Consider the following 19848-nt stretch of genomic DNA (forward strand, 5'->3'; position numbering starts at 1 on the left):
TTAAGTTTTTAATTTTAAGACCAGTATAGTTAACATATAGTGTTCTGGACTTGTCCTATTTCTGAGTCCACTTTTTACCACCATCTAAAACCACAAATAAGCTATCAATGTGAGAGTATTTAGTAAGAGCATTCTTCGAAGGTCCCCAAGTGGTAAGAACAACACTCACCACCAGAAAGAAAACCCAGCCTACTCTGAACTCATTAGAAAGGGGTCACTAAAGAAGTCATCTGATACCTTAAGGTATTTTACAAGTTCACTCCCTAAGGCTTGGGCTCCAGATTCAGTTTTCTGGCAGTACTGGAAAAAATTATGTAAATGCTGATCCTGGGAGAAAAAAAGAAGAGAAAGAAATAAAGTCTATTAGCATAATGCTGTAGAAATAGGATTATCTGCTTCTCACAGCATGCATGTTTTATTTAGACTATGCAACTGATCATATAAAGATGAAAACATCAAGGAGAAAAAAATAAATTCTAAAAAAGATTTCAAAGATCCTCCAACCAAAGAAGAAATTGTTGAGAAATGTTACTTATACTGTTCACTTATATCTGAACATATGAGCACCTTATAATGTACTTTCTTCAACAAAAGACCTCTAGAGTACAAATACATCCATATAACATATCAATTAGGATTTCACTTTGCCAAAAAATCATGCAAACTCATTCACTGAGCAAACACTGCTAATGCTAATAGGATAGTACATACCTGAGTATACACTGTGGAAACCAGATGAGTTGAAACCTTCAGCAGTGGCTTGCTTCCTTCTACCCATTTAATTTCTGGACCATAATGCTGAAAAGGTATGGAAGGGGGGGAAAATCCCAACATATTAGCCACCTTGGCTTCAAACACCATGCTCACTGAGGGGACTGATGAGGTGTCACAGGCCCAAGCAGAATCAGTGACTTAGTAGTTACAGCTGGCTCACAGTAGGGATGCAACCAGTCTTAATTTCCACTTACTTTCTTCCCCCAAGTACAGCACTCTCCTTACTGGATTTTCTAAATTATCTTCTGTTTAGTTGTGGCTATAGAACTACTATCCGTTTGAAAGGGAAAGAATACTTTTTCATCAACGACTTAACCAAACTGGAGCTCAGGATCCTTAAAGTGATGGCAGAAGATACTGCATCCAGCAAATAGGACAGTAGAAGAAGTCTAACAGGGTAAAGAGCCAATCATCTGTGTGTGCTTATTTTGATTTCTGAAACGTCCTTTTTCTTTGTTCAGACTAGCAATTTTAACTGTTATATGATTTCCCCTGGTTTTGGAATATTTTGATTGTTTGTTCATAACATAGACCCAGAACTGGCAGTACTTAAATACACAGAAACATTAAAAAGCCACTTAAAATGAAATGAAACCTTATCTCAGCATGTTATAAAACCGAAGTCTATAAAATTTAAGATGTCAAAAAAAATGCAAAACCAACTAACCAATTGGGAAAATCTAAGAAAATTCAGGCTTTAATGAATCAGAAAATGTCTTAGAATGGGCTGCCCTGTGGGTGAGATTTGTTACTAGATTTACTCTAGGCTGGAAGACAATTCCTAATAGTCTGCGTGACTCCAGGAACACATCCTTACTTAAGCATGGGCTAGTTTGCAGCGAAAAACTTCTACTTCATCCAGTTTCTCCAATCTCCACATCTCTATTTCCCTGCTGAGGTACTGCTAGGTCAGGGCTTCTAAAACTGTAATTCTAAAGTGTGCAGTTAATAGCACTGCCTTTTACTGGCCTATGTTCACTTGAAAATGAATAACTAAAATCAAAATGTTGGGACCAGGAAAAATACTGTGTGCTTTTTTTATGTTATTCTTGCTTTAACTGATTTTTCATGTTTTCTGAAGTTACCGGGATAAATCAATCTTAAAGTTCTATACCCTGCCCATCCCGAGCTCCTGGTAGCCAAGGTAGCCAGATGGGAGATTGGCTGAGACAGGAACATGCTGTTCACTAGTCACCACCCTTCCATCCTTCAGGAGAGGAAGCCAGGAATATCCAACTGTTGAAACAAAGCACAAAACACTTCACTGTCGGTGTTCGAAAACGTATCAAAGAAAGTCAATGCTACTAAACTGCCTGATCTTTAAGGCCTTGAATCTAGTCTTTGCAAAACATTGTCTACAACATTACTTTGGCCTCTTTGGGATTACAATTTCAAAATGATCTTTCAGAAAAATTTACATATGCAAGCCCCAGCATGCTACCTTCATAAACTTCATCTAAAAACTCTGCAAAGGGGCTTCCGGGTAGCTCCTAAGCATCTGCTTTTAGGCTTCAGTCATGATCTCAGGGTCCTGAGATTGAGTCCCATGTCAGGCTCCCTGCTCCACGGGGTGGCAGTGGGGGTGTGTGGTCTGCATGCCCCTCCCTTTCTGCCCCTCCTCCCACTCATGCTCTCCCCTTTGTCTCTCAAATAAATAAAATCTTTTAAAAAATTAAAAATAAAAACTCTGAAAGAGGATGAGGATTCTGAATCAAAATAAAATTTAAGAACCTAAGATGTAAGTCATAAAGAGTAAAGGAATGACGAAATCCCAAACCTTGTGTTTCAACCACATCCTTCTTCTTCGTGCTTCCTTTACTTGAACTATCACAGCTGACATGGAAAAATGTGAACAGCAAGTGGTGCTTTCCATGCAGCTGGGTGGGCAATTCTATTTTGATCTGCAAGGAAGACCAAAATAACAATCTTTTTAATATCTGAAAACAAAATATCAATGAAAGTGGCTACACGATGCATTACCCCGTGCATGCGTGAGCATACATTTGGTCTCCAAACTGATATTAACATTTGTGGTCAGAGAATGCAGAGAACGTAGACAGTGCTAAAGAAATGGATCCATACACCACTGTCATGGTCTGAATGTGCAAGTCCCTACTCCCAACACTCAAATGCATTTGTTGAAATCCTAACCCCCTCCAACGTGATAGTATTTGGAGGTGGGGTCTTTGGGGGTGGATCAGGTCATAAGGATGGAGCCCCCATGAATGGGATTAATGTTCTTATATCTAAGAGAGCCACCCCCCTGCCCCAGCCTTCCCACCATGTAAGAATACAATTGAGTCTGTGACCAGGAGGGAGATGGCCCTCACCCAGCCATGCTGGCATCTTGACCTAGGACTTTAGCTTCCAGAACTGTGAACAGTAAATGTCTGCTCTTTACAATCTACCCAGTCTGGTATTTGTTCTGGCTAATGAACAGACTGAGAACATTCACTGACTAGAAACGAGAGAGTTGGTATGTCAACTCTAGAAAGAACTAGAAACATAACATCAACCACTACATTAACCAGGATAGGACATTTAAAAGCAGGATTCTTATAGTAGTTTTAATGAACTACACTATGATTCTATATAAAGAAACCCAATAATGAGAAAGAAAGATTCTCAGGTCCAACAAAGGTAACTATACTTAAGTATGAACTTGAAAGAAAATATGTCAGAATATTAATCGTAGTAGTAACAGAGGAGAGATTTTTGACTTTTTCTTTTCTATTATCAGCATTTTCCAAGTTTTTGGAATAAATGTTACTTTTTATAATTAGAAAAGATGTAAAATAAATACTTCAACATTTAGTTTTAGTACTATAATTCTAGTATAGCATGCAGTTTCTTTCTTTCTTTCTTTTTTTTTTTTTTTGCTTTATTAAGCACAGAATTCAGAGTTTCCTTTAAAACTGGTTAACTGGGTTTTCCCATGAAAACCCCTTGGCTTACCTCATCATAAAATTCTGGGTTTTGGTGATGGTGTAAAACCGCAGCAAAGGCGCTTCTTGTGAACACTGGCCCACCAGGTCTGCCATAAATGCACTAAGTAAGAGTTAGCAAAGGAAGACACCAGTATTTAATTAACAGAATAAGAAATTAAACTCAGATGTGTTGTCAAGAGGCATTTCTACAGCATAAACTTATAACTCCCTCCAAAAGATTTCTTCTACCTAAGAGACTCCAGGCCCCTCAGATCCCCTACTTCACGGTCCAAACCATCCTCCAGCACATTTCCCAGCATCACTTCCCCTGCCAGGCACACACACCTGTCCTGGCTGTAACTAGACTGCACCTTACCCATAGTCACCTATAATACCTGCATGCCTGTGCTCATGCAATTCCTCTGTCTGAATGACAGTTCTATGTGCATGAAACTCCCATGTGTCCATCAAGAAATGATTCACTCCTTCCATATATGTCCCCCCAGCATTTTTTATACCAATTATCAGGTTTGACAAAAAAACATTTCTATGTGCCAGGAGCTTTTTCTCCATGACTTCCTTTTCCACTAAGCCATGAATTTCTGGAGGGCAAAAGCTATTATTATATTCTTCTTTGCATCTTTGTCTCCTTCTCTTCTTGGAAAGTCATCTTCAGAGTTACAGTAAAGAACTTGGGCTATGGCATCAGATGACCTGGGTTTGAACACCGGTTCCACTTAAGGATTGCCTGAAGGAATTTATTTAAATTCTGTACATTAATCTCATCTAACAAATACTGTTAGGAGAATTAAAGGAGTTTAATACCTATAAGGGTCTAATATCAGAGTCTGCACTATACAAGCATCCAGTAAACATCACCAATAATCTATTACTGTTATTATTACTATAATAATAAATATCAACAAATTTTTATTATTATTTCTATTATCAATCTTACTAATGCCAATTCTTAGCACCCATACAATGTCTGGCTCAGAGCAAGACATTATATGATTACTGAAGTGAACGTACACAGGAAACCTTGATCCCTAAAGAGTATAACAGAACCAGTCAATGAGGAGAAAGAACTCAAGTACTCCATATTCCATAAGGTTCAACACATGTGGTTACATATTGCGATGTCACATATTTTTGTGTTTGTGTCAATTATAATGTGCTAAATTCCTTTAGCTATGCAATATCATGCAGGTCCATTTTTAAAATGGAAAAATGCGAACATATATAAAAAAACAAACCTTCAGAGGCTGAGAATCTTCTTCATCCGAATCTTTGAATTCAATGCAAATAGCAATATTTCTGGCCTGCAGCAATATTTAAAGAAAAAGAAAAACAAAAAGCCAGAATATGTATTTATATAAGAACATAAGAATCAAAACCCAAGAGAATCTGATATCAAAACTGAAACCTCGATCTTTGCACTCACCTTGGCAAAAGACTTTTGACTGTCATATTTCAAGTACTTAGGATAAACATAAAGGTGATTGTTGTAGATGGTGTAAGGCTGAGTGTGTTTTGGTATGCAGGGCACAAATTCTTCTACTTCAAATGTGATTGGAGTTTTACTACAGGTTTCAAATTGCTTCATGGGAATGTATGATGAGTTGACATAATCTGGAAAATTAAAAACAAACAAATTGAGGTAAAAGCCAAACAAAATTTTGTCTGGTAATTACAAAGAACTTATACTCACTAGGAAAGTCTGAGGAAACATTATCAATTGTAATGTCTAGGTTGCCCAAAATCACTGGGAGCTTAGCCATCTTCTCAGGTCTAGAAACAGAAGAGAAAAATCACACATTTATAAGTTAAGTTAGTTATAAAACCTAAATTCCAGAGCAGCACTCCCCAGAGAAATTTAGTGTGAGCCACAAAAGTAATTTTAAACCTTCCTAGTAGCCACACTTTAAAAAGTAAAAAGAAACAGGTAAAATTAGTTTTAAGAATATATTTTATTGGGCAGCCTGAGGGGCTCAGCGGTTTAGTGCTGCCTTCAGCCCAGGGTGTGATCCTGGAGACCCGGGATTGTGTCCCACATCAGGCTCCCTGCATGGAGCCTGCTTCTCCCTCTACCTGTGTCTCTACCTCTCTCTCTCTCTCTGTATGTGTGTCTCTCATGAATAAATAAAATCTTTTTTAAAAAAGAATATATTTTATTTAACCTAATATATCCAAAATATTATGATTTTAATCTGTAATCAGTATAAAAAATTACTCTAATTCTTTGAACCCAGATGTGTTTTACAGTTAGAGCTCATCTGTTTGGACTTGTGGTTCTCATGTTCAACAGCCACCTGCAGCCAGTGGCTACCGTGTTGGACTGCACAAATCCAGATAAGACTATCAGACAGATGTTATAGGTCACTGTTTTCGTGAAACATGCCATCCTTACCCATATTCTTGGCTCACTTAGAATTATGAAAATAACAATCTCAAAGCTGCTTTAGATTCCAGTGTCTAGTAAAATGGTGGACACAAAGTAGGTACTCAGTGAAATGTCTGGTGTTTGCATTTGGTCTAACTTAAAGCAGTGTAAGAATCTCATCTGTGATATTTCTGACAAGAACTGCTACCGCATCAACCCTTCCTAGTTGAAAGGAAACTTTCAACATAGCCATTTTGACACCCAGATTGTTCCTCCTCACTTGGACTCTGCAACTTCCATTCACCAAGGCACTTGGCTACATTTCTTTGTGTAACACCCTTTAACCATCTATATATAAACAGCAACCACAGCTTGAAGTCCTCCATTCTCAGTGCTTTTGGACCTTCCTTCAATGCCAAATCTCCCCTAGAGGAATGTCCTGTTTATGTCAAGGCACCCAAACTGCACACAACAGGCCCAGTAAGGTCTGACCATGTGGGGATCGAGCAGCTATCTGGTTTTGAACAATATATCCTTCTACTAATGTAGCCAAATGCTATTATTTTGTGGTAGCCACACCTACCTGGTGATATACATTACATTTAAATCATCTAAAATCCCTAAATCTTTTCCTATATGCTTTACTACCATGCTAGATCTCTCCATCCTGTATTCATACAATTATGTTTTTTGGTACCCGGAACAGGATTTGATTTTGCCTTGAGGAAATTTCACTCTTCTACATTTGAGCCATTTCTAGTTGATCAAAACCTTCCTAAATCCAGATTATAACCCCTAATGAATTAGATATTCCTAATAGCTTGATGTCATGAAGACATTTCATCAGCATGTTATATTCTCAAAAAAGTCACTGATGATGATACTGCACAGAATATAGCCAAGAACAGGTTCCTTCTCAAACCTCCAGAGGCCCTTCGCCAGACCGATACTGGCCCATTCTGGTGTCTGGCTACTCCAGCAGCTGAACAACTGTCCACTCACGAATAGTACACTTCTCTGACTTGTTCACAGGACATCCTGGAATAGGCAGTTGTTGAGGGCTTTGCACTCCTCTGTGGTACTAGTTTAGCAACCCAATTAGAAAGAGAAAAGCTGAAACAGTTAGGATGACTAGTTTGACGTGACATGACTTATTCCTAGAAAACAGAATGCTGCCTTGTGGTTCTTCATGAGCCACCTGTTTAATGTCTTTTAAAACAATGCCAGAAAACATCAGAGCTCACTGGCCTCCAAATTCTGCATTTGGTTTTATTCCTATGTTTGAAAAGTTCCTAGCTCCTGCTTTTAAGATTCCTCTGATGTTAGTGTTATCTATTAATCAGTCTCACAAATAATGTATCAGTCTATCCTGGGGTATTGCTCATCTGTATCAGGACTTCCTAACAGCCCTAAATTCTCATCCTTATGACAACAGACCATGCTGAGCACCATTCATCTTTGCAGAATCACTTTCTCCTAGAGTTTTTCTCCTTCATTCGAATCTTTCCACCTGTCATATGTTTATATCGGAGTTTAAATGATCAATTCCTTCAAATCCTGAGAGAGATCACTGTCAGGAAGGTAAGCCAACAATTTTCTACACATTCTGCCTTCATTTAAAAAGATTTCTAGCCAAAAGATGTCCAGGTGCAGCCCAGCGTCACCCCTACATCTTGTCCTTGTGCCCATAGTGTGATTTTTTCAAAAACACAATCTTCTTTGCTACTAGCAGGAAGATTGTACCTTTGCCAATCATTTCCTTAGAGCTGTCTTGGGCCTCCCATACAACTTGTGCTCCCATTGATAGACTGCTGGAGCCTCTCTCAGCTTCACACAAAGCTCTCCAGGTACACTGACCCTTAGACCCATTGGATTCTATGCAGCTATAAATTCTCCTGATGTGGAATGCCTTCATTCAAACAACTCAGCACTGCCCTGTATCACAAAACACTGTGCCCCACAAATCTTAGAGACACCTATAAAGTTGTATCTGCCTCCACGAGTCAGAAGTACCATTTATTACAAAGAATACTTTCAAATGTAAGTATTCAAGCGCATTGTATTTCACTCCTTCCCAGTTACTTCTACCCATAAATGAATTATGTACCTTATTCATCATTTTTTCCTTTATTCTGACATCATCCTCATATAAACTTCTGATAACTGAATTTCTAAGCAACAAGTTTTAACTAAACAATCTTCACTGCAACTCTGTATAACATGTTATTTCCTTCTGTGTCTAACTATATTAAGAAATAACTATATTATTTCTTATTCGTATTCTTTCCTCTGCTGAGAGCTTTTACTTCTGGCTGCTATTTCCATACAGACATTATGTCCATGTATTTCCAAGAAAGCACAAATTTGAGCTTAGCTCCATACCACATAGCACATGGGCTTTGGGGAAGTTCTTTCTATCAGCTTAGTTTTTTAAATACAATCTTAAGTTTACTTCAGAAGCTTAGGGGTTTTACTGAACTTGGCTTATCAGACATCAAAACCTCACAATGAGAATTCTACTGCCTTTTTTATGTGCAATTTGTAAAGTGATAGGGCATGTGTGTGTGTGTGTGTGTTACACCAAGTGAATTCTATTATGACTAGGATTGGGTTTGTTTGTTTTTTTAATTTGTAAAGTATATATAAATTACATGCAAAACTTAGAATATTTCAGAATGAAAACTCATCCTAAAACTTCATTGAATAAATGTATAAAGTAAGCACAGATAGGGTATCTGGAATTTGGGAACTGCTTTTGTCTACATATAAACCTAGGAATGAGGCTCAAACTCTTGCTCTTAGGAAAAGGAAAGGTTTTCTCTTCCCATTGCCATACAATTGCTCCACAATTCCCAGAGGCAGGGAAAGCATCACAAACCAGCAGTCATCCCAACCCAACAGATTGGGTGTCCTCACCTCCATGTTTCTGCAGTCCAGTCTCCCCTTCCCCATTGTCTGTACTGACCCATTAAAGTGATTAACTGGCAATATAGGCGTGCCTGGGTCTGTTGGCAGCGAGTCTAATCTCCTAACTGCATTTTGTAAAAGGAAATAGCCCCTAAAAGCTTTGGAGTCCATTAAAAAAAATATGTATGTGACTGAAAGAAATTTGAGATATTTTTGTTTAAATGAAATCACTGAATTTATGTCTATGAGAAATTTTAATAGCTATTTATCAAGTGCTTATGGTGATACAACATGCACTAGACTAAGTTCCATAGATAATTCAAATATGATACAATTCTCATATTCAACAAGACAAGACGACAACAACCACTTCCATACAGTGTGTGTGAACCTCTACAGGAAGGCAAGTGTCTAGTGTATTGAGAAGGAAGGGGTCAAGATGAGCCTTCTCAGTGAGAGAAATAACCCTGACACGCAACTTCCTTTATTCCCCACCAGAGCTGTAGGACACAGGGCCATTAGGATTCTCCCTTAAAAAGAGGAGACTCCAGCAGAACAGCTGCATGACCTGCCCTAGGTCTCCCAACATGGCCGTGAGCTGCAGACGACTCTGAAAGAGGAGAAGGGATCCCTTGAAGAGACAAAAGCATAAGAGGACATGATTTAGGCAGAGGGCAAAGTGTTCTGTGGTGAAAGTATACACAGTGGCTTAAGGGACAGGCCAATAGCCTCACCTGGTTTGAGCACAGAGTAACCAAGAGGGAATAGAAGTAAAGAATGTCAAACACATTTACGCAAGTCTCCTGCACAAACCCTAATAATATTATTACCTAAACTACCCGATGTGGTAGCATTAAAAAAAGGTTTATATTTAGGCAGCTCTTCTTGCCCACGGTCCTATCTCCATGTTATAATAAGAACACCTTTTTGGGGCACCTGGGTGGCTCAGCGGTTGAGTATCTGCCTTTGGCTCAGGTCATGACTCAAGGGTCCTGGGATCAAGTCCCGCATCGGGCTCCCTACAGGGAACCTGCTTCTCCCTCTATGTTTCTGCCTCTCTCTGTGTGTCTTTCATGAATAAATAAATAAAATCTTGAAAAAAAAAAGTCCATGTAAAATCACAGATAAATATTTCTGGAAGCATATATGTCAGCAATACCATCTATCTGACAAAATTGTTTTCTTACTAAATCTTGGAACACATCCCCTTATAATTACTGTGAGGGAATGGGAGAAGTGGCTTATGAGATTTGGCAGCTGTTTTCTAAAGACTGGGGCATCTTGAGAAAATTTTTTCTATCCATTATTAAATGACATTTTGAGATAGTCATGGGAATAGAAACAACAGCTTGGCACCCAAGCTGGTCCGCAGGCCAGTGACACAGGATTATCCTCTATAAAAAAATAAAAAAATAAATAAAGAGGAAAGAAAAAGAGCAATACTAAGTTTAAACGGCGGGGGGGGGGGGAACCTCCACTTCCCTAATTCTGCTGTGGAAAGCACAGGGAGTGGACACGGGCATTTCTCTGGATTCTTGCTGAGAAGAAAGGAAAAGGCTCCCCTGCTACTGCTGCACCCTCCCATGCTGATAGCATCACATCCCTATTTGCGGGTTTCTGAGTCTCTCACCGGCCATTGGGAGCATGCTCCTCCCACAAGAACCTTCCTACTGAGCACACGCCTAAAGGCTCACTGTGCTGGTGAGAACACTGCTGTGCTCTGAACCACGGAAGGCTTATGCTTTTTGCTGCCTGGCCATGGCCTCTCAGCTCAGATCATTTTTTCATTAAAGACCCTGTAGGGATGCCTGGGGTGGCTCAGTTGGTTGAGCATCTGCCTTTGGCTCAGGTCATGAAACCAGGGTCCTGAGATCAAGCCCCATGTATGGTTCCCTGTTCAATGGGGAACCTGCTTCTCCCTCCTCTCCCTCTGCCACTACCCCCTGCTCGTGCTTTCTTTCTTCGTGTCAAATAAATAAAATCTTAAAAAAAAAAAAAAAAAGACCCCATAGCGTCCTGTCCTTTGGCCTCTACTAAGGAACATAAGTGTGAGCTGGAGCTACCATCAAAGCACCACCACCACTTCCAGGGCACTCTCAAGCTAGACAGTCTAGGATGTAATTTCTGAGCTAGGGCTTCCCACCTCCATCATACACAAAAAAACTTCATTGTGTGCATGTTTGTCAGAATATAAAAGTTAATGTTAAAAAAAAAAAGTCCAGGGATGCCTGGGTGGCTCAGTGGTTGAGCATCTGCCTTCAGCTCAGGGCATGATCCCAGGGTCCTGGGATCAAGTCCCACATCAGGCTCCCTACAGGGAACCTGCTTCTCCCTCTATGTTTCTGCCTCTTTCTCTGTGTCTCTCATGAATAAATAAATAAAATCTTAAAAAAAAAGTCCATGTAAAATCACAGAAAGCTATAAAGTAGAAGTGAAAAGCCATCTATACACCCATCCCTCAGAGACAATCATGATCACTATTTTGGTATAAATCCAAATGACTATTTTATGCTCATCTTTCCATCTGGCTAGTTATTTGCCTATTTCTTCACTGATACACAAAAAGAAATATATAAAATATTTTCTTCTCAAAAATGAGATCCCATAGATACTTTTTCCTCTCTAACAATATAGTGTGTACACCTTCCTAAGCAATTACTTTGGACCCACATCATGATTACTAAAAGTTGCATGGTAGTCTAGTGCAAGAAAACAGTAATCTATTTAACTAAGGTAACTAGAGTTTTCAAAAAAGCAAAACAAAGTAAAATGACTTTTTATTCTATAAGCAAAGGGGAAACATGACAATAATGACTGTATAATGACATGTTATATATGATGACATACCAAATAGCACAGTGATAGGAGCAGATTCTCAGCCGGGCTGCCCTAGCCACTGCTTCCCTCTTTTTATCACATTGCTCTGAGCTGAATGGTGTCCCCACACACATATGCTGAAGTGCTAACCCCTGGTATCTACGAATGTCTTATTGGAAATAGGATCTTTGCAGATGTAATCAAGAGAAGATGAACTCACTGGGACTGGCTCTAAACCACGATGACACATTCCTTTGTAAGAAGGACATTTCACCAGAAACGCACAGTAAAGGGGTCATGTGAAGCCAGAAGTGGAGATTAGAGTGATGCTGCCATAAACCGAGGAATGCCTGGGTCACTAGAGCTGAAAGAAGCAAGGAAGGATCCTCCCCCAGAGATTTCAGAGCAAGTGTGGCCATGCCAATGTCTTGGTCTCAGGCTTCGAGCCCCCAGAATTGCAAGAGAATACATATTCATTGTTTTAAGCCACCTAGTCTGTGGTACTTTGTTTTGGTAGCTCTAATACACTCGTGAATATAGGTAAAGCATTTGAAACAATGTGTGTAAACAGCACTATATAAGATATTGTCCTTCCCTTCCATCATCCATGCAGTGAATGGTACCTGAGTCACCCCACTGTACAAGTCAGAAACTCAGGGGTTATCTCCAAGACCCACCTACTGCTCTCTCCTTCCACCCTTCACCCAACCAGGAACCCCAGACAGAGTAATGGCACTTCTCTGATGTGACCCCAATTAGCCCCTTCCTCCCATTTCCACGTACACTGGCTTTGCTGAGTCCTTGCCCATCTCTTGCCAAAGGTCTCTCCATTGTCTCCTTCCTCCCTGGGCTCATCTCTACCCATAGCACCACCAAAAACGTCATTTAAAGAATTCAAATGAGCCAGGACACTCTTCAATTTTAAACCTTTTCTTCCTTCCTGAGGACATGAGGTAAAGTGCTCACCCAACAGGTCCTATGATGTTTGAGTGGAGCCCTCTGCCCCCCTCCCCACCAAACACCTTCTGTTTCTCAGGTGTGCAAATAAGGAAGGCTTGGAGACTCACTTCCGGAAGTCTGCCAGGAACTTGAGCATGTCATCATTGGAGAGCTTATTGCTGTCTTGCCTGTAGAGAGCAGAGAATCTGGCATTTTTGTCAAGGTTTCCAGATGTGTCCTTAAACAATGTCCTGAAATAGCCAAACAACATTTCTAAACTGAGTTTCCAAAACCCCAAAATAAATCCACAACTTTGGTGTCCATGTGAAGACTAATTATTATTCCATTTGCTATAGCTACCAGAAATTTCATTATCTAAAAACATGGAAGACATTTATGAGGATGAACACAACTAACTCAATTTACATAGAGACATTTCCAGCAAATGGCTCGTGCTTAGGAAACAACATATACAGTCAAACGCTTTGGAAGCAGAGCTCACAAATAAAGATGATCTGAAGGCACTCCCCTCCCCACCCCATTCCACCCCCTCCTCCGGGGCTGCTGCCCAAGGTGAGCTCAGGATATGTGGCTGGAACCTGGAATGCCAGCTCTACCACAAGCACTCCTGTCCATCCTGCTGGTTCCAGCACAGCTCTCTCCAGCCAGCATCCTTCCTCTCTGTGACTCTAATAAGTGATTATTATTCACATAGGAGGCTTTCTTATTTTTCAGTTTTACACATTTAAATCTTCTTTGTCTCTGGGCAATAAACAGATCAGTCTACCTATCTCCATCTATCCAACTACCTCCATATATCCGTATCTATATCAAAGGTATAAAAGATGTCATCGTTAGTTACCTTGCTGCCCACGCAAATGGCATTCTGTACTGTCCTAGTCTTTGGCATGCCTGCTTGGCATTCTTCAGCACTTTCTGAGCAACCTTGAAGACATCAGAATCAAGCCATGAGATGCTGCATCCCACTGACAGAATTGTGATCTAAAGAGCCATTATCCCGTGTTCATTAAACAAGCTCTTATCATAGTGCAGATGCATGGAAAAGCACATGTTACTGTAATGAATATGCCTGGATTTACACAAGGTAGAGAGTTTTGTTTAATGCAATCATTGGCAGTGATTTTTAAAGAATATAGAATGAGTGCTGTTTCTAAAATGTCTTATCTTATAAATAAATAAATAAATAAATAAATAAATAAATAAATAAATAAATAAATAAATAAAATGTCTTATCTTTTCTAAGATGCTGTTTTTACAGGCCACAAGCATACCATTTCATAGGCTTTCCATAGTTCCTTATGACTGTGGGCTACTTATAAGTCCACTGGGTTATCAGAATTACTAATACTTGGTATTCATGCCAAAATATATCACATTACTTAAAGTTTAAATAAGAACACTAATGAAGATACTGAGCTTGCATTGCTTCTAAATTGCACCAGCTGGTGCAATTGTATCCCTCACAATTTGGGGGATACATATTCTTTATATATGGCACAGGTGCTAACTAAAGTTATGCCAGAGTTTTTAATTGCTATATTCTCAGTTTCTAAGTATAAATTACTGCTATTTTCACTTCTTAATGATCAATTTTCATTTGTTGTGGGTTGGCTTATTAACCCTATAGTGCACAGTGAAGCAGATTCGCTTTGGCCTAAGATATATGCATGGCAGGTCTATTAAACAACCCTACCCCTACTGCTAAAGCAGAACCAATTTCCCCAAATTCCTTTGTATGGGGGATACTGCACTGTTACTAATGCAAAGTTTGATTCAGTCAGAGTGGTATGTTCAAGGGCCTTTTGCATTACTCAAGCATATCAAGAGTCAAACCAAGCTTGGGCATCCTGATCTAGAGCCTGTGATCCAAGGTGTGTACTGCAGAGCTGCAACATTAGCATCACCTGGGAACTTACCAGGAATGCAGAGTCTCAGGCCCCTCCACAGACCTCCCAGATCAGAACCTGCCTTCTGACCAGACCTCCAGTGACCTGTATGCACCTGGTCTAAGAAGTGCTCATCTAGAAGACTTATAAGTAGGACAATAGAGCTGTTTGTATCTAAGTTAAACTGAAATGAGCTGTGTGACTCTGGGCCATTAAAGGTCTTTGGGGTCCACTTTCCCCACCTCAAAAATGAAGGGTGTGAGTCATAGTACTTTTCATTCATTATCCCTTCCAAACATTATGATTCTACCACAACTGTGCTGTGAGAATTGCTGTTGCCCTCACAAGTGAATTAGAAACACGTCTTGATTGAAACATGTCAGCAGTTCATCCAGCTCCTTCCTTTCTTCACCCAGTAGTGCATGTTCTTGTGGGGATTTGGGGTACATAGTTATAAGGTAAAATGGCTACCTTCCTGGAGGAGTAATTATACTCCAACATTTTCAGATAGAAACTATTATTTTTAGATTCTAACAATAATGGTGTTGTGGAGTAAAATGCAGTATTTGCATAAAAATTTTTTTCAATATTTGTGTAAAATTTAAAACTAAAACATAGGCTTCAAATAAGTTTCACTGTTCCTGCAGCAAACAGAGTCTGAGCTTGCAGACTTACTGAGGGCACAAATGGAACATAAGGTATACAAAAGACTCAAAAACTCATTTTTGCTGTGTAGGATTCCCGTTCTTTCTTTCTTTCTTTCTTTCTTTCTTCTTTCTTTCTTTCTTTCTTTCTTTCTTTCTTTCTTCATTCTTTCCTTTCTTTCTTTTTCTTTCTTTCTTTCTTCATTCTTTCCTTTCTCTTTCTTTCTTTCTTTCTTTCTTTCTTTCTTTCTTTCTTTCTTTTCTTCTTCTTCTTATTTTTTAATCTATTCATGGCAGACACCTACAGAGACTTTTCATAAAAGTTTCTTCCTCCAAGACAAAATTTACTCTAAATGATATTTTAGACAATCTTGGAAAACAGGAAGAAATAGTTTTGATATACATTAGAAAATCAACCCTTAGTAATATCTCTGCCAGAACTTCTACTCTGATATAAAAGGGATATAAAATCTATTGTGATATAAAATGCTAATCTCTGCCTTAAATTAATACTTTGGAGGTGTTAATGCATGTATAATGTACATACGACTGAGCTTTCCATTCCGTAAGTAAAGAAGTAAGAGCAGACTTCCACAGATGCTCAACGGACACTGGAAGTGTGGAGTAGATCATAAAACTTAGCCCAAAGTGAAATGTGATTTTGCAGCAACATGAGCTGCCAAGTTTCAAACTAGGCATGTGTTGGGCAGAAAAGCGAAGATGGTGCATTTAGGCCCTGGAAACGTGTTACATACACAGGGGAGTAGATCTTAGCTTGGGCCTTCATTGATTACTAATCAAAACATCGAAGAGCTAAAAGAGCTTCTCATCCAAGGTTTTACAAACTTGATTTAAAAAATAAAATAGCTTCTCTCCAGGGACTAAACCTTACTCAGCTTTTACCACCCAGAAAGGCATAGTGTTGGAAGCAGTGCACCTGGGTAAATGGGCTTTCTCTGGCTGAGGGTGATAAGTGATAACGATATCCTGCATATCAGTGATTTGTAGCATTCCCTAGCAATGTATTGTACATTATCCATGTGATCACAGCACAGTTCCTGAGAGGAAAGTGGGGCAAGGTAGTAATACCGTCCTTCAACTACCAATAGGTCATCAGAGCCCAGGTTGGTGACATGACTTCGAGGCTAGTTAGCACTCAGTACCCTGGTCTCTGACACCTACAACTTATTCTTTAACAACCTGGTGGACACACCTATGGTATACAGGCAGCCACAGACAGCTCTGAATCAGCTCAATAAATAACCCTTAGAGCCTGTGGAGCAGCCCCTCCTGCTCCTGACCAGTCCTTCTCAATGTAGCAGGGTCATCTCTCAGATGACCACTTATAAAAAATACTGTAAGACCATCACAGACAGCACTCAATAGCTCACTCTACCAGGTAGCTCAATGTGCTACCTGGTGACAGTCAAGTGCCTTTGGTCACTCTACCTATGGGATGCTGAGGAGGTAATTAAACCTTAGTAAACCTCATCTTATGATGCCTGAAAGGAGGTCTTGGACGAGATAACCTCTAATATTCAAGTCTGTGTGTGTCCACAGAGAGGCATACAACTAATGAGCATACACCGCAGTAATGAAAATACACCAAACACACATCTTGTATGTTTTCCTTCCTCTTCTACCTGAGGTCAAACCACCTCTATCACCATAACCTGCCCCAGATGGCCAAGCAAGGAACCTGAGGCACTGAACTTCCTGGCCAGACCATCTCCCAGTCCCTAGCCTCACATGTAAGTATAAATGGACCCAAAGATAATTCCAGAACCCGAGAGGCACATCAACAGTGAAATGAACTCTATATGAATATATGTACTTCTTAATGACAGAAAATTTACTATTAAGCTGGGAATTCCAGCTTTGCCAATTATTTTAGGATGTTAGGATTGCCTGGACAAATGAAGCATTATATATACACACAGGACTACTTTTCATTGAAAATAGGATACATCAGGTGAAGTATAAATCTATATAAAGCAGTGCACATCTTTTAGAATATAAATATGGCTTAACTTAGACTTCTTTAAGCATTTCTATTTTGACAGAGAGCCCTTTTTTTCTGTTGTTTATCATCACAAAGCATAAAAGTCACCCATACCTTAGAAGAGTCTGAACTTTTCATATATGGCTCAGCACCGTGGGTGATGCTCCCCTGAAGCACTTTTTCAATTCTAGCCACAAGGAATATATCGGGATGAGGACACGTGACTGAGAATATTCCCTAGGGAACAAATGGTTTTCTGCAGTGAGTAAAATCCACTGCCACATTAAACAAATCCCCTGAATGCTGAACCTTCAAAAGCAGCAGAGTGCTGAAGCAGTATCACTATTCAAAAGCAACCAGTGCTTCACCCCTAGTCGATCATCTGATTAAAAAGGTGATTTGGTGGGTGAGCAACTAGCACAAAGTTAGAAAAAAGAAATGAAAAATCAAATACCATTTCTTCTCTCAGCTTGCTTTCACTGCTTAATTTTAGATGCTGCCAACAGTCTCATTCAACCCAGTTGTGCATTACAAAGTCTTATGCATTCGCATAGTATTTGCAAGAAAAGTTAGGAGTCTGACTGCTGAGCTCAAGTCCCCCACCTGCTTCGGATACTGCATGGCAGCTTCCTGGAGGATATCCTGAAGAACTGGTGAGCTCGGCCTGCCACCGTTCATCAGAGCTGGAGATGTGGTGGCCAGCATCTGCCTCACGGAGAAATGGTTCAGGTCCACGTGGAAATCAGCAGAAATCTTTCGGTTGTATTTTATGTCAAACAGGGATAGAGTAACAAAGAAAGGCTCTACCTGAACAAAACAAAACCATCCAGAGAGTCACTATGGCTCAAATTGTGGGGGAAAAAAAAAGAACGTTGCTATCAAAGAAGAAATTACTAAGTCTATTTATGATTGTCGCTATAAATTATTGCTAAAGAGAAACAGTCTCCATCCCTATCACAAACATCCCCTCCCTGAGGCTAAACAACCCTGCACATCCTGATCTAAACACTGCGCTTCTTTATCAGGAACTAGGATTTTTCTGTCCAGGCTGCATGGCAATTGGCACATCTGCAACCTCTAAATACTTTTTTAGATTATTTTTTAAAAGCGAAAATTACATTTGTTGTAGGTCCTTCTTCATTTTCTGCAACACAGCATTGCAAATTGAAAGATAAATCATTGCACTTGACAAGAATTCTCTTTCCAAACTTCTCTTCAAATGGCTTCACTTCTGGTTCAGCTGATGTGAAGTCAAGCTTCTTTAAAAGAAAATGTAAATACATAAATACATTATGCTCACATTTTTAAAAAATCTCATAATGAACGATAAGTATCCTAAGAAACTCTGTAAAATGTGGAAAAGCTATATATATTCATTTACTCACAAAAGTGTTACTTCTTTAGAAGTTTATAAAATTCATAATAATGGTCAAATAAAGGATGGTATATCTATTCAATGGATTATTAGAGCTTAGAAATTATGGTTATGTACAACTTAACTGTCCATCAACAAATAACATCTGGTAGTCCATACTATGGAATATTATTCAGCCATAAAAGGAAGAAAATTCTGACACACACTACAACATGTATGGACCCCGAAAATTAGCCAGAATGTTGTTATTTTTACTCAGTGCAGTAAGCCAGACACAAAAGGACATATATTGTATGGTTTCACGTATAGGAGGTTCCCAGAATAGGCAAACTCATAAAGACAGGAAGGAAAACAGAGGTTACTTAGGGAGTGAGGGGAAGGAGGGATAGGGCATTTTAGTGTTTAACAGATACAGAGTTTCTGCTTGGTATGATGAAAAAGTCCTGGAATGGATGGTGATGACAGTTGCACAACAGTGTAAACATATTTAATGCCGTGAAATTAAACATTTAAAAATGGTTACAACGGTAAATTTACGTGATGTGTATTTTATCACAACAAAAAAAAGTGTCAAAAAGCAAAAACATATATATGGCTTTGAAATCTGCAAAGATATACAGATAAACATTTATTATCAAAGTGAAATATGGTAAAGCAGCCCTATATAAAAGATCACAAATGAAAAGGGGAAAAATACAGCAGAACTGTCATCCCCTCTGAGCAGCCCTGGAGGTCCTTGCCACTCTGGGTTTGGACTCTGGGGCACAATGTGGATCATACGCATCTTGGATGCATCAGGAAACACCACTGGCTGCTGGGCACCGGCAGTGATGCTTACTATTTTCTGATGGCATCTTATGGAGTAAATTATATGTTCTTTGCGGACTTTTCTGATGGCATCTTTATGGAGTAAATTATATGTTCTTTGCGGACTTCCTTGCGGACAAGGTCTTTGAATAAATCTGTTTCCAACAATCTACTGAATATGAAACATGGTGGTAGTGGTATGATGATGAGATTATGGTTGTTTTTTATTTTTCCTTTTTCCCCTGAATTTTCTATATTATGTTGCTTATCCATCCAAAGTAAACAAACAAGCAGACACATAAATAAATAAAACATATAATCTGTCAAACGTTTTCTTTCCCTGACTTGGTTTTAAAATATAAACAT

General features: G+C 39.3%; 1 protein-coding gene across 18 annotated transcripts in view; it reads right to left on the reverse strand.

Annotated features, from left to right (window-relative positions):
• DOCK9 (dedicator of cytokinesis 9) overlaps positions 1 to 19848 on the reverse strand; it is a 277563-nt gene that overhangs the window by 83215 nt on the left and 174500 nt on the right. For 17 of the 18 annotated variants that reach the window (XM_055336149.1, XM_055336142.1, XM_055336148.1 and 14 more), the window contains exons 11-23: positions 18419 to 18559; positions 17904 to 18107; positions 17415 to 17537; positions 13610 to 13692; positions 12876 to 12998; positions 5413 to 5492; positions 5146 to 5333; positions 4958 to 5023; positions 3730 to 3822; positions 2552 to 2675; positions 1889 to 2010; positions 712 to 798; positions 238 to 327 (exon numbers count right to left, since the gene is read on the reverse strand). In XM_055336149.1, the coding sequence (XP_055192124.1) occupies positions 238 to 327; positions 712 to 798; positions 1889 to 2010; positions 2552 to 2675; positions 3730 to 3822; positions 4958 to 5023; positions 5146 to 5333; positions 5413 to 5492; positions 12876 to 12998; positions 13610 to 13692; positions 17415 to 17537; positions 17904 to 18107; positions 18419 to 18559 (1524 nt within the window). The remainder of the gene's footprint in view (positions 1 to 237; positions 328 to 711; positions 799 to 1888; positions 2011 to 2551; positions 2676 to 3729; positions 3823 to 4957; positions 5024 to 5145; positions 5334 to 5412; positions 5493 to 12875; positions 12999 to 13609; positions 13693 to 17414; positions 17538 to 17903; positions 18108 to 18418; positions 18560 to 19848) is intronic. The other variant, XM_055336137.1, reaches the window with a different exon arrangement.

The sequence above is a fragment of the Nyctereutes procyonoides genome, unplaced genomic scaffold, assembly GCF_905146905.1.
Source record: "Nyctereutes procyonoides isolate TBG_1078 unplaced genomic scaffold, NYPRO_anot_genome, whole genome shotgun sequence".
NCBI lineage: Eukaryota > Metazoa > Chordata > Mammalia > Carnivora > Canidae > Nyctereutes > Nyctereutes procyonoides.